Raw genomic sequence first — 15721 nt, 5'->3', positions numbered from 1 at the left:
CATGAATTAATGCTTGATTTTGTGTTGATCTTTAGCTGTTAGCAAATAATCAGCGAAAGTAATTATTTGCCTTTTTTATATCACTGTAAAAAGAACCCTGAAATCTAATTGGCTCCTATACAGAATAATTAGAATTTGCAGTTGGGGAGGGATTACTTCATTCCATTCTCTTGAACCCCTAAGATAATGTTGAAAAAGGTTAAGCTGAAGAGCTCATGACTGAACCAAGGACATCTACAATCCTTGAGACAGAGCATGGATTTGATTAAAGTCCAAAGCTAGCATCCTACCCTGGTACTACCTTGGTTCTCTTGTGCAATTCCTGACTTCTTTAGATTTGACCCTACTTTAGAGTACATTGAACTGGATTAACTCATCGTATATATCAATCACAATATAATATGAATATAGTAGCATTCCTTCACTGGTCCTGACACAAATCTTATGATGTGAGATCTATGCTAGTAAAAAAAAAACAATATCAGGGACCAGTTCACTCTAGCTGTGTAGAATGCTTTTGTTTTGTTTTGTCTTAACAGTGCTATGTTATTTTCATTCATTTTATTTTAAGCTTTCTTTTGGGATGGATCTTTCTTTTTGACAGTTGAGGCAAATGAGGGAAGGAGAGGCACCCTGTCAGATGTTGAATTGAAATTGAGGTAGTGGTTGTCATGGCAATGCCAAGTTGTATCCAATTGCTATGGTAACTGAAGTTTGAAAAAGACAATAAGGCAAGAAAATAAATCACATAAAATAAAATAACTTTTATTTTAATGAAGAATATAAAATAAGAGCAGTTTTTCAATGAAAGATTAACCAATAAAAGTGGTTCTGTTTGTTCTTGTTAAATCTGTAAACACACACACACTCCACATACATACAGAGAATTGTGAAATTCCATATATGGAGGCAAACTGGTAAATGAATATGGGCAAAATCTTGCAAGTAATACATTAGTGCTGGCATCTGTTTAGATTTGTTTTCCCATTCTAGTGTGAAGGATCAGAACAGTTTGCAACAGTTTAAATCTGCTTGCATTAATTAAAACTTGAGGTAACAAGGTGATTAAAATAGATACATCTGTACCTATCAAAAAATCCCAATACCTTACATCAGCTTTAAAAACACTCATTTAATTAGTCTACTTTTTGTATCAGTCTCAAACCATAAATTGAAACTGTTGCTGAGATTGTGTAGGTACAGAATGTCCTGAGAAACTGCTAGAATTGGTTTATTTAAAACAACAATGTACTTTCAAAGGATACTGTACAATTTAATGATATCAAACCTTGTCTAATATACGCACTGGACGGGAAGCAGCTTTGCTCATATGGCATTTACAACTTGCATTTCCCATGTTTTTCTGTAAATGCAAGTGTGTAGGATGATATTCTCCAATAAGAGAAAAAAATACAGAAGAAATTAGGGCTTTCAAGTAACCAGACCAATTGTGGGGATTATGTGGACATGATTACCTGTGTGGTCTAGAACAGGGCTTTTCAAACAGTGCTACCGGTACCACCTGTGGTACATTGGCACCTGGCAGGTGGTACATGACCATCCTAGAAAAGTGGTAGCGGGGGAGGGGAATGAGCTGAACTGGTGGCAGCACCGCACAAGCCTGAGCGAGAGATGGCTGGAGCTGCAGGGCTGTCAGGGCTCAGTGGAAGCACCAGGATCAGCACCAGGCTCCAGCTGGAGCTCGGCGCTGATCCTGGTGCTTCTGCTGAGCCCAGAAGAAGTGCCGATCAGCTGGAATGTTGTAGCATCTCCAAGGTCTTGTGATTTACATTGAGATGCTTGGCAACTGATTCATATTTATGATGGTCATGGTGTCCCAGGGTCATGTGAAGTGACCAAAACCTGCTGAAACATCCAGCAGATGGGGGGGGAATAAAAACCAAACACCTCCCACCCCACCCCTGCTGCCAATCCTCAACAGAAATGCTCACAACAATGAAAACCTCGGACAGGAGGAAGAGCGCTGCCAGGTGGGCAGGCAGGTGTCTTGCTCGATTGTGGCTTGGGGGGCACTTTTTTCAGTGCCACTGTAACTTCAAACAGTCACTAAGCAAACTATTGTAAGTTGAGGACTACCTGTACTTCATCACTTTTTTCCTCTTTTTTTTGATTATCAAGTTTTTGTCACTTTACTAGGTGACTGGCGGTACTCGGATGTTGCCATATCCTAAAAGTGGTACAGTGGGTGAAAAGGTTGAAAAGCCCTGGTCTAGAAATATTTTGGTCATTATCATTAAAAGAGGTAAAAACATTACTGGTATATTTCCTTACCAAATGGACAAAAAAAAATGCTGCTCCTTCACTTTAGAATGTGAAATGGTCAATTTCATCTCAGCAAATCCTTCCCAGCACAGTGCCTTGCTGTGCACTCCCAGAAGCTGATGGGATTCTAAGTCCAAAACACCTAGAGCAGGGGTCAGCAACCTGAAACAGTGAAAGAGCCACTCGGAACCGGTTCCCTCACAAAAGGAAAAACTGGGAGCCGCAAAAAATGTGTTCACATGCGCGTACATGCGCAGAACAGGGTTTGACTGAAGAGTGGAGCCAAGGCGAGATATGCACCTACCCTGCATATTTGAATTGATTGGTTGAACTTTTTTAGTCCCATTTTTTGGGGGGGACTGCACATGGCAGAGGAATGGGAGTCGCAGGAGACGGCTGAAAGAGCCGCATGCGGCTCTGGAGCCGCGGGTTGCAGACCTGTGACCTAGAGCAAGGGTGTGAAATTCGTAATGTCATGTGACGTGTTGAGACATATCGTGACTTTTTCTGCATTGCTAGCAATGGGGTAGCCGCGGTTTTGGCATGATGCATCCGGCCTGTGGGCTGGCAGTTTGACACCCCTGACCTAGAGGATACTAGTTTTTGTATCCTTGATATAAACCAAAGCATCAGCAAAGCACTAGCACTTTACAGCCCTAAGCAGTTTACAAAGTCAACATATTGCCCCCAACAAAAGAGTAATATAATTCTGAATAGCAGGAACTGGTGAAGACTATTGTAGGATAAAGCATCTATTTAATTCCCTGACTTATGTCCTTCCCATTCAGTTTTCCATCGTAGGAATTGAAGGCTGGACTAGATATGGTAGACAAAAACTATGTTCTTATCAGGTACAAAACATATGGCCTTTATGTCTTTTCATGTCCGTTTGTCCCAAATGATTTAGTGTTCTATAAGGAGAAGGTAAGTAAAAAGACCAGATTACTGAGACTCTGGGCCTCATCCCTAGTGCTCCATTGCACCATTTAATAGGCATACAATAAGCTAGAATCTTGATTTACTTACTCCACATGAACAGCTGCTGCCTAGTAAGTAAGTGCAATAAGTAAGCAGAATGTGTTGTGGGTTGGTCAACCAAATGGATTCGGGTAGTCTAATACAAGTAGTCTCCTTTTGTGTTTATGCTTGGTTGAACATGTGGTGGCATGTCTTTGTTTTGTTTGTGTTATCCTTTCTGTTTTTATCATTCTCATAAATTGAACAGAACTGATTCATAACAGCTTTGGCTGTCCGAGGTGATTTGTCCAAAAATCAAGATAATTTAAATTTACAATGCATCTAGGATGCTGACATGTTCTTACTTGCGTCTGTGTGTAGGAATGATAAAGAGGGGTCAGTCTGTGTAATTCAGGATGTCACATGTTCCAAAAACATCTATCTAGCATTATACTGCTGGGTTACTAATCACGTTCAGGGTTTATTTCATTAAAATCGAATTGGACACTCCAGGATGAATCCAGAATTACTAGAATCCTTATTCACTTGTGGACATCCAGGATCACAACAGGGAATCATGTAGGTTTACCAACAGCATTTGTATTTTGTGCGGAGGGGTTGTTCAATTTTACACAAAGGTAGTCACAAATAAGTTGGTAAAGAGATATATACAGGTAGTCCTCAATTTATGACCATGATTGAGCCAAAATTTCTATTGTTAAGCGAGACATTTGTTAAGTGACATTTGTTAAGTCCCCCATTTTATGACCTTTCTTGCCAGAGTTGTTAAGTGAATCACTGAAGTTGTTAAGGTAGTAATAAGGTTGTTAAGTGAATCACTGAGGTTAAGGTAATAATAAGGTTGTTAAGTGAATCTGGTTTTCCCATTGTCTTTGCTTGTCAGAAGGTTGCAAAAGATGATCACATGACCCCGGGACACTGCAGTCGTCATAAACATATGCCAGTTGCCAAGTGTCCAAATTTTGATCACATGATCATGGGAATGCTGCAATAGTTGTAAGTGTGAAAAATTGTCGTAAATCACTTTAGATGACAGACAACTGTATGTCCTCCAGTAAATAAAACATTAGCACTGCTTTTTATATATCACATCTAACTAGGGTTTGTATCACATCAGTCTATAGAAAAGGATTCCTACGGTTAATTGTGTCTCTTTGGAAAAAAGAAAGTTTTTTGGGGGGGGGGCAGGCGTGGACAACAAGGTTTTTTTTCCTGAGGAGTTTCTATTCTTCGGTGTGAGGATATATAGATTAATGAATAGATGCAGCCCAATCTAGGATTTGTTCATTTGCAAGAATTAAATCTGAAAAGTATGTACCTTGCAGGAAATGAGCAAATGACAGGTGTGAGGCAGTGCAGTGAAGAGCTGAGTCGCTGAGAAAAGGAGTCACCAGTCCCATGGAGGGAAGCATATTATGCAAATAGAGTTAAATCTAGGCAAGGGAGAGAGACTTTTTAAAAATCATTTTCCTAAATAATTCTGTGTGAAAACCCAGATCAGGTCAAAACCTGGCATTATTTGGCACAGTAGGAGGTGTTCATGAATAGGCCTGGAGGGAATTAAAAGTCTTATATGATTAAAACACCTGAGAAGGAAAGTGAGGGTGCATGCATGCCCAAGGAAGTCGTGAATAAGGAGCAGTGCAGATTATAAAGTGCAGATTTGTCTATTGGCTTCATATCTTAGAATCACAAGTTTTAGTTTAATAATGTTGATTGGCCTAATCATTGGAACATCAGCATGCTGTTCTTATGGAACAGGGCCGAGGGGGATCCTGAACAGAGCTGAGAGGACCAGGGCTGAATCAAATGTAAGGCTTTATTCCGTTATTTTGCTGCTCATGATGATTGGTTAGATGCTTCTAGGATACCTTGAAACAGGAGCTGTAGATAGATCTTTTTTTTTTAAGAACAATATTTGAAGGCATGCTGTCCTCAACCCAGAGGTCACATTGAGTCTTCCCTCGGGAAAAAGGCGGTATATAAATCGAAATAAATCAAAATAAATAATAGTCCTGATAGTCCCGCACTCATCCTGTGTTCTGAAATTATACACAAAATAGTATCTAAGGTTTGCAGGTTTCTTTAAGGAGAAATGCTGATTATGCAGAACTTTCTGGAGAAGTTATTTGTATGAATGGCTAAAGATTTGCTACTATTTTTGTCTCCTCCCCTCCAGCATCTGCTGTCCAACACTCCATCCTACATTGTTTATGCTAGTGCCGATTGTGTGTAGAGGTAGTCCTTGGTTATGACAGCAATTGATTCCAGAATTGAGTGATAAAGTTGTAAAGAACAATGTCATGTGACTATTCCGCTTAATGATGGTAATCCCAGTACTCCTACTTTCACATCATTAAGCAAGGACATCACGTGGCCACCATTCGTGACTGCCTGCCTAGCTTCCCCTTGAATTTGTTTATCAGAAACACTAGAAGATTTAATCTTAGGTTGGGGTGTTAGGATGATATTCCCTTGATGACATGTCTTTAGGTGATCAATTGAGGAGGCTTGCAGATAACATCCTCAATTTTACTTTTAGTTTAGTTTAGTTTAGTTTTATTAAATTTTTATACCGCCCTTCTCCCTAGGGACTCAGGGCGGTGAACAGGGCAGATAATAAAAGTACAAAACTACAAAAGTTAAAATAGAATTAAATTAATGCCCAAGATAAAACAGTAAAATATACAAATATTTAAAAACCCAAATTAACTCCCCATCAGGCCAGGCCAGCTTGTTCAAACAGGTGGGTCTTTAACCCGCGCCGGAAGGAGCGGAGATCCGGTCCCATCCGGAGCTCCACCGGCAGTTCATTCCATAAGGCCGGGGCGCCCACAGAGAAGGCCCTCCCCCTGGGGGCCACCAGCCGGCATTCTCTGACTGGAGGCACCCTGAGGAGGCCCTCTCTGTGGGAACGCACAGGGCGGAGGGGGGTTGACGCCGGCAGCAGGTGGTCCCCGAGGTATTCCGGACCCATGCCATGTAGGGACTTAAAAACCATCACTAAGACCTTGAACCTCACCCGGAAGACAACTGGTAACCAATGTAGCTCGCGGAGCAAAGGTGTAACATGGGAGTACCGGGAAACTCCCAAGACAACTCTCGCGGCCGCATTCTGTACCAGTTGGAGCTTCCGAGTGGTCTTCAAGGGAAGCCCCATGTAGAGAGCATTACAGTAGTCAAGGCGAGAGGTCACGAGCGCATGAGTGACCGTACACAGGGCATCCCGGTCCAGATAGGGCCGCAACTGGCGCACCAGGCGAACCTGGGCGAAAGCCCCCCTAGTCACAGCTGCTACATGATCTTCCAAGGTAAGTCGTGAATCTAGGAGGACTCCCAAGTTTTTACTCTCCAGTCCATTGAATCTGAGATGTTGTAGATCAGAGGCCCCCAACCTTTTAGGCACCAGGGACCGGTTCTGTGAAAAGAGGTTTTACCATGGATTGGAGGGGGTGTGGCTTCGTTTGCTGCCTGCATTCATGGATGGGGTTTCTCTTGTTTGTGTGGCCCGGTTTCTGGCATGCTGCGGCCCAGTGCTGGTCCATGGACTGAGGGTTGGAGACCTCTGTTGTAGATAGTTTTACCCATATCTTTCTCTTTTTTTGGTTACACTTCTCTCCTACATTAGTGTATCAGGATAGGGAAGATGATAAAGCCAAAGAGGAAGTGAATGGGAGAATCTTTTCTCCTCTTAATGGAAATTTCAGTGAAGTTTGCTTCACATTGATATAATAAATGACCAGGAAATCTCCTATGTAATTTTTTTCTGTCCTGCAACAGTTAAAAGAACATGAGCATGGCCAGTAGGAAAAAAAATCTAATTATAATTAAAATAATAATTTAGGAAATCAGTAGTCTCCATATAATTTTTAAAATGTTAATTTACTGATAGATTTGTTAATATACTTTGTATTATATCAAATCATTAGATTTTCACATTAAGTAAGGTGACCAGGAATTTCCAGAGGTGCAACTTGTCTTCATACTGAATAGCAAACTAATCCAGCTGAGAATTATGTGGGAAAAATGGTTTAGAAGACTTCTTCATGAACTTAAGAGCACATGGGAAGTTCTGCAAGTTTTTTCTTCCAAGAAATGTCAGATAACCTGATCAAAGATCATTGATATCTCATCTAGGCTGACTCTGAAGTTATTCTTCATTTTAATAATGAACTGTATCTTGTTAAAATGCAAATTCTCCTGCACCAATAATTTAAAAGTGCATTAGGTTTTATATTTAACTGAATAGCTAGGAAGCAGAATTGACCAACTACTCTAATTTTAAATTATATTATCTAGGATTTAAAGATGAACAGAGTACAATTTAAGAGTAAATTGATAGTCTTCTGTCATCTGTCATTTTGTCGTCTGAGGGTTTATTTATTTTATTTATGTTTTGTATTAATCAAATGCCCATGTCCCTCAGAGGAGGGAGGGTTAAGGTTTTCCTCCTTATTCTAAAGATGTTTTGACATTTTTCAAACCTTCCAAAAAAGTTTTACATCCAAATAAACTTCACTTTGTATTGCTTTCAACCTATATGCTGTTTTAAATAAAAACATAGAGAATTTTCATAAAACATTCAGATGGACACAAAAACATATCGTTGAGTTCAATTTGCCATTTCTCATTATACTTCACCCTAGCAATTAGCACTAGTGAAGCATTTGTTTCCCCCTGCAGCCTTAAAAGTTTGGAGGGAGGGAGGAAAGAAGGAAAGGAAAGGAAAGGAAAGGAAAGGAAAGGAAAGGAAAGGAAAGGAAAGGAAAGGAAAGGAAAGGAAAGGAAAGGAAAGGAAGGATGGAAGGAAAGGAAGGAAGGAAGGAAGATAAAATAGGAGAATTGGTCTAGTCCAAAGAGTTGTGAATTGGAGAGATAAAAGGTAGGCAAACTCTGAATAGAAAGCAGCCATTATGTAGATGCCATCCCAGGAAAGACAGATGTAGTCTATTATCTAGTTAGCTGTTCAGGAAAAAGTTTCCAATAAACTGCAGTTTTTTCCTTAATACCCTATTCTGGTAGCCATGTGCCTCACTTTATAAAAGTCTTCTTTTAAAAGGATGCATACTCTATGCCAAGTTTCAACATAAAGAGTCTTTGCAAGGAAGGGCAGGATGCTTGAGGTAGCCTGTTATCTAATTAGCATAGAATACTGATCTGTAGCTGTAGCTTTTGCCACTCTGCTGAAATATATTGCAGTTTATTCACAGAAAGTATTTATACATTTGCCTGTATATATAGAAGCAAATGTATAATTTATGTAAGTAGCACATACAAGTTTTAGGAACCTGAGTTGTGTTTTTTTTGTGGGATGGGGTGATGCACACTACTCAACAGCATTATTTCTCCTTGTGTGGAGAGAAATCATATACTTGCCATGACCTGCAGTATATACAAATTTATGGCAATAATAAGTGTTTTGATTACTAAGAAAATGAGAACTGGAAGAAGATAAGTGGGAGAGAGTTTTGGCTTTAATTTCTTTTTGGCTTCTGTGTGCTCAGGTCTCATTCTGCCAGGCAATCTGCCAAACTTAATAGAAGAGAGGAACTTCCAATGTAACTTGTTAAGTGTTAGAAATTGAGAGAGTTGCATACTGTGTTATTGGTTTAAATAGGAATTTCAAAATTGCAATATACATATAAAAATATGCTAAGCACTATATGCTGGTATTTCCTGGAGTTGAAATCTGAAGATATGAAACTAACTTTGTAAAATCCTTATCACTTCTACATGATAAGGAATGGAACAGAATCCCCAATAACGTATTCAGTAAAGAAAAGAGGAACATTTAAGGAAGATACTTAGAACACAGAAATATTAATTTTCTAAAACTTAATTCTTTTTCTGCAAGAATGTTCTGTTTTTAAACCAAAATCTCCAAAATTGCTTTAATGTTTTTAAAGAATTATGTTGAAACTCTATTTGCTAGAACATAATATTTTACAAGCCCCTTGGCCTCTAGCACATTTGTGCAAGTGGTAACTGAAGGATTACAGCTGAAGGATCTGGGCCTCAATAACTCATAATTATTATCACTGATTATGTCAAATCCAGGTTTATATTAGGAATCATTGTCAAATTATCAGTTCTGGCATCTTCCTTATACAGTTCATTTCACCATCATCTTCTTCTGGCACTTTTAGATGGATGAATAGGATTTTCAGCTTAGCTCCTTCTGGTCTCTCATGAAATATGACAGAAGACACCACACATATGGAAAATCTCTGGCTGTAGTGATCCAGCTCTCACTCCTAGTTCCACATTCCAAGGCATTTATTTTACTCATGTTTTCTCCATCCTACCCTATCCCTGCCCTCTTATTAAGGAAAACAACAACATTGGCTTTCTAAATTCCACTTGACAGTGGAAGAGAGCTCCCTCCTTCTGTTGCTGGAAATGCTATTGTTAGTTATAAGTGGAGAGGAAGACTTGTTTTTCTTCCATTCAATCATATCCAGTTCTTGGACAGGATAAGTCCCTGTGGATAAGATTTTTCAAAAGTGATTTGCCATCGCCTCCTTCCTAGGGCTGAGAGAGAATGCTTGGCCCAAAGTCACCCAGCTGGGTTTATATTTAAGCAGGTTGAGGCTAGTGCAATAGTTGGAAAGCAAGGATGAGCCACTCTTTCCAGCATTCTGCCACACACACACTCCAATTATTTTCATCAAACACCCAACCCTGATTGTTCCCAAATAGCCTAACAAGAGTTTTTGATCACTGCAGAGGTGGGATGTGCCAGAGATGGGAATTATAAGCTTTTCAGACCAGTAGGTAGAACTCTCTTAGCAAAGCTGTCAGTGATCAGAAAGTTACCAGTTGCTGCAGGCCAGCTGGAGAAGTAGTTGCTCCTTTGTGCCCTTCTTTCCCTTCATATCTTTTTGTATCTTTCCTTACAGATCTCTGAGGTCCTGTGAATTGAATAAGGAAGCTTTTGTTAAGAGGGTAGAATTTAACTTCCTGAGAGGTTTGAGGGCCCATTTTACAGTCAGAAACCATTTCAGGTGCAGGAAGTAACAGGAGTTCACAATGTTCTCTCACACTGTGGTAAATACTAATAGAAAGACTTGAGTCTGATCACATGGCATATAAATAGCAGTCCTAGCCTTTGGTAACTGGTGCCTAAACGACAACGGAGTATGTTTCATCTGCTCTATTTCAGGACCAGTTCACTTGTTCTCTCCAAGTCATGCAACTAGCCTTGGATGACCCCTGACTCAGTGTAGATGTGGGTATAATTTCTAGTCAGGTCCCTAGTTATTCCACTGAGTGTTGACCAAAGTTCATGTAATCAGGACAAGAGATTCCTGCAGCTTTGCTTCTGAAAGTGTGCATTTGTTATAGCTACTCAGTTGCAAAAGGAAAGCTAGGGATAAAAGCAGAGACAAAATTGGACTTCAATGTGTGAGGAAGGAGACAGATGAACCATGAGAAAAGGACGGGTTGGGAGGTCAAAACCTGCCAGTTCTACATGGATAATTTAATAGTTTGAGAGATTAGTTCATCTTTGTCTTAATAACCTTGACAACTCAAATTGCCACTTTAAAGTCAATCTCCACCTACACAGCTGATTGGAAAGTGGAAGTCTATAGCAACACAATATTAATAATAACAACAATTTTATTTCTCAGCTTTCTAAAGCTTCAAAGAGACAGCTTCCCCCTCACACCCACCCTTGACCAACAATGGAGCTGCCAATAATGGACAATGACAGATAAGTCGTTTCAATAGCTCATTCTGAGCATTTAGTTTAATGCAAAAAGAACCATCAGCATGGGATGAACTCAGCTACAGTTTTGTTGTTCTTTGGATGGCAATCAGCCAGGGCTTACTTGATGACTGTTTTATGTTGAATTGGCTAAAGAAACTGACAAGACTGAGATACTGGGGCCAACACAAAAAGAAATTATACACTTTCCAAGGACAATTAATTTATTGAAATCCAATCTATAGCTTTACTGCAACTCATTTATTTTTTTGTATGTTATTCCATCCTTCCTTTGAAATTTTCTAGTCTGCCTACATACACTGGCATTATTTTGTCTTATCTTTGTTACTGTCCTGTGAATTTTATAGATGTGTAGAACTCTGGTTCTTCCCACTTTTATTTGAAACATCACACACCATAAAATGCTAAGGTGATTTGTTAATAAGACACTCAAATGTGTACAAAAATATCTATCGTTGTACTTGGATATTTCCTTGATCACTTGTATATCTTCCAAATATATTTCTCAAAGTGTTCACTTTACTGCAACTTGGTTTTCTGGGTTAAATGATAATAAGGAGTATTGTGGTGTAGACGGGGTAACAAAAAAGCACGACTGAAGAAGGATACAATTGATATAAAGTCTGGTTCTATTTCTGCTATTCTTTTTGTATTCCTTAATATAATTCTGCACTCCTTTTGAATACATGATTCTGGCAACCATCATTGCGAACTGCATTGTTTTGGCCTTGGAGCAGCATCTCCCTGAAGATGATAAGACACCTATGTCTCGCAGATTAGTAAGTTGACTTTGATTCTTGTTTGATTTTCCTTTCTTCTAGATAGTACTGAAGTTTTTTGACTTTATAATTGCTGTCTCAAGGATAATAGATCAGTAGCTATTCAGTTTTGTCTTGACCTTCAGAGCTTGGGGAATTATCATGATTTAGAATACTGTAGTCTTCTAGTCTTTTAGCAAAGGCTGCAGAAGTTTGTTGTAACTTCAGAATTCCAACTCCAGGCGGCACAGAACACTCTTGCCTCTTATTTCTTCTGAAAATTAGTCTAGGCCAAGTTGCCATTTTCCTGGTTGTACAGGGCAAGAAACTATAAAATGGCTGGAAGCATAAAAACAAATTCAGTCAAAAGATTGAGGTATGGAAACCAGGATTTATTTCGAGGATTTGTATTTGAAACTGTTTCCTGTTTCCACACTCTTCATGGAGCCACTCTGAATATGGACAAGTTAGTAAGCCTAAGAAGTAAATGTTGCATGGGATGGGGAGATAAGATAATGATGGATGCCCACTTGTCACCAGATGTAGTGGCATAGAATATTATGTTTAACACTATTAAAATGTACTATATGATCTAACTAATTGAAATTCTACTGATTTTTATTGTTGCTTTACATATTTAGCAGGTTGTTTGTGTGTGTGTGTGTGTGTGTGTGTGAGACAGAGAGAGAGAGAGAGAGAGAGAGAGGGGGGGAAAGGGAGGGAGAGAGAACTAGCAGGCAAGGATGTTTTCATTAATCACAAAGAGCCTAAGCTTAAGGAAAAGAATTCTTTGGATGTTGACATGTCCATCCCACTTAAGGAAAATTCTTCTGAAATCAATAGGACTGGTTAAATCTTGTCTGGATTTAGTCAGAACTAATGATTTGTGGTTTTTAATTTAATGAATATATTCTGAAAAAATTCAAGATCATCTCAGTAGATAGTCTAAGACTATGACCTGATTAAATCCTAGTGAATTTAATTGGACTGAATAAACATAGTTAATCTAAATTCAAATTAGGAATTGCAATTAGGAAGTTCTAAAAATTTCTCCTTGATGTTTGCTAATTACAATTTCTGGTCTGTTTGTTTCCTCTGTTATTATAGGAAAAAACAGAACCTTATTTTATTGGGATCTTTTGCTTTGAAGCTGGCATTAAAATAGTTGCATTGGGATTCGTTTTCCACAAGGGATCATACCTGCGAAATGGATGGAATGTCATGGATTTCATTGTGGTCCTAAGTGGGTAAGTTTGTCTTATTCATAGTCATTGCATTATTTAAAGCTGCTGAGATCATTTTCAGAGTGTTAATGTGTGCCAGAACAATCTCTTTTTTTAAGTAAAAAGCAGGTTCAAGTGAAAGAATTTACAATAGGAAGGAAAAACATACTTAACCATTTTTCTAACAATCTGCTTCATTAATCATTCTTCAAGCCTAATCACCTCAATTGGATTTTTTAAAAACAAACTTATTGTTTGTAGAGAAATGAATGTAAAAAAATTTAGATGTGCAAAAAGGGGAAAAGGTCATGAAAAATTACAAAAATGAAACAAAAGGTGAAGCTATTGATGTATATCACATACATCTACCTGAGGGGGGTAAAATTAGGTAATTCTTGTCTGACATTACAAAATATCATGAAATCTATGCAACAGAAAACACATTGAATCAATTTTTTTCAGTAGATAAAATGCCTTTTCAAAAACACATAAGTCACACATCTCTGGAATTCAATCCTTAATATGAGGAATATGAATAATTTTCCAATTCTCAGAACAATTTTCTAACCAACATTGTAGGCCAGAAAGTAGTCAAATTCCAAGTACATAATTTAACATGACATTGCAATGTGTTTGTATATAATCTATAGCTATGTTTATAGTTAATGTTATGTTATCAAAACATGATTGTGATGATTCTGAATAGAATAGAATAGAATAGAATAGAATAGAATAGAATAGAATAGAATAGAATAGAATAGAATAGAATAGAATAGAATAGAATAGAATAGAATAGAATAGAATACCAGAGTTGGAAGGGACTTTGGAGGTCTTCTAGTCCAACCCCCTGCTTAGGCAGGAAACTCTATACCAGGTTGCTTCTCTTCTTGATTAGTAAAAATTATCTAAAATAATTGTCAAATATATTATTTCTATCTATAGGGTAGCCACTTACCATAGGCAATTTATCTTTCATTGTAAGGAATAAGGTGGCAACTATATCATGCCAAATAAATATATCTGAACTCAAGGAAAATGTTCCTATTCTCAAATGGTAATTTTAATTTTCTAGTTCCTAAAGCATGAAGGAAAATTCCATAGGTTCTACAAATTTCTACTTGTGAGGTCTTTTAATCTGTGAATTACCAATTCTCTGACATTTATTCCATGTGTGGCAAAGTAGTAATATTTTGTGCTGGTAACTGAAGAGGCTTTATTGTAAGGCATAAAGCTGGTAAGGCAGGAACCAACTCTTTATAGGACAGAAAGCAACTGTTGTGTCAACCATGTGGAAGTATCTCAAAATCTCAAGACAGTGAAGCAACAAGTAAATGTCCAATGATTTGAAAAGGTGGGAGCATAGAATTAAAAACATTTTATTGTAGGTTTAATATATGGGCTTGTTCTCTCTCTCTCTCTGAATTATATAAATGTGTGTGCATGTAGGCACAAATGCACATGATGCATACGACAAAGTTAGGAAGCATTATGAGTATTTTGGGGAAAATATACTTTGGATAGATCAAGAGTTAGTGGCCTAGTTAAGACATCAGGTTAGCTGGAAGATTCTAACACCTACCTAACATGAAACCAGCTAGATGATCTTAGGAAAGTCAAAGTTTCTGAGCCCTAATAAGTAGGCTAAGGTAAAATCACTTCTGAAAATCTTATCAAGAAAACTGCAGAGACTTGTCCAGGCAATCATCAGGAGCTAACATTGACTTGAAGGTACCTTCTCCCCTAAACAAACAAACAAACCCTTTGGGTATCTTATGTTGGTCTCTGGAGAATAAAATCTCCTCGTATGTTTATGGTTGTGTAAAATATATAAACATACAAGAGCTACTTCTCTTAGATAGGGAGTGGAAACACCTCATGACTTCTTTTGTTTTTTTGAAAAAGTCCAGTGCAAAATAGAGAAAATATTTATGTCATTCTTCTCTAGGAGGAGAATTTGATTCAAAAAGTTACAGCAATTTGCTCTTCGGGGTGTTTTTCTATATTGGATATGGAGAATATTCAGAGGTGCTTTTTAGCATTAGGAGGGAAACTTAGGAATGGAATGGAACTCAGAATATGATTCCAGATAAACCATAATTACTGTAGTTTTTCATAAAGACCCAATTCCAGTTAAAATTATCTCAGGCAACTAGGGATGAGAGATCTTTACCTCAATGTTGGAGAGTCACTTACAGTCAAAATAAATAGCACATTGGCAAGAAGCACTATTTAACAGAATAAGAGCGTTGGAGGTTTTGGGGTTCTTCTCTAGTCCAACCCCCTGCTCAAGCAGGAAACCCTATACCTTTTCAGACAAATTGTTGTCCAGTCTCTTTTTAAGAACCTCCAGTAATGGAGTATCCACAACTTTTGGAAGCAAGTCGTTCCACTGATTAACTGTTCTAACCTGTCAGGAAATTCCTCCTTACTTCTAGGTTGCTTCTCTACTTGATTATTTATGTTTTAATTTATCTATGATATGTTAGTATAATGTAAGTTTCTTACATATAGCATTCTTATTAATAAGGCTACTGCCTTGAAAAAAACATCCTAGTTTGTTGGGAGCTGACTAAGGAATGCCTGGAAGATGAGCATTTATGATAGATGAACATTTATAAGTGAGCATTTATGGTCATTGGTGTCCATCCCTATACCAAAATGAAAAAATTATGTTTCTTAATAATATTGCAATAGGTCGAAGATACATGTACTATGTCATGAAGCATGTTTGATCACTTAGACACCTTACT

The 15721-nt window shown here is 38.1% G+C and overlaps 1 protein-coding gene across 1 annotated transcript in view; it reads left to right on the top strand.

Annotated features, from left to right (window-relative positions):
* Positions 1 to 15721, top strand: part of CACNA1E (calcium voltage-gated channel subunit alpha1 E) — a gene marked incomplete at its 3' end in the record, with an annotated part of 392449 nt that overhangs the window by 72785 nt on the left and 303943 nt on the right. The window contains exons 3-4 of the mRNA XM_083358506.1: positions 11664 to 11769; positions 12856 to 12995. Coding sequence (XP_083214632.1) covers positions 11664 to 11769; positions 12856 to 12995 — 246 coding nt within the window. The remainder of the gene's footprint in view (positions 1 to 11663; positions 11770 to 12855; positions 12996 to 15721) is intronic.

Source organism: Vipera ursinii (genome assembly GCF_947247035.1).
Source record: "Vipera ursinii genome assembly, chromosome: 3".
Lineage (NCBI taxonomy): Eukaryota > Metazoa > Chordata > Lepidosauria > Squamata > Viperidae > Vipera > Vipera ursinii.
Note: the sequence above shows the minus strand (reverse complement) of the source record. Positions and strands in the feature narration are given on the sequence as shown.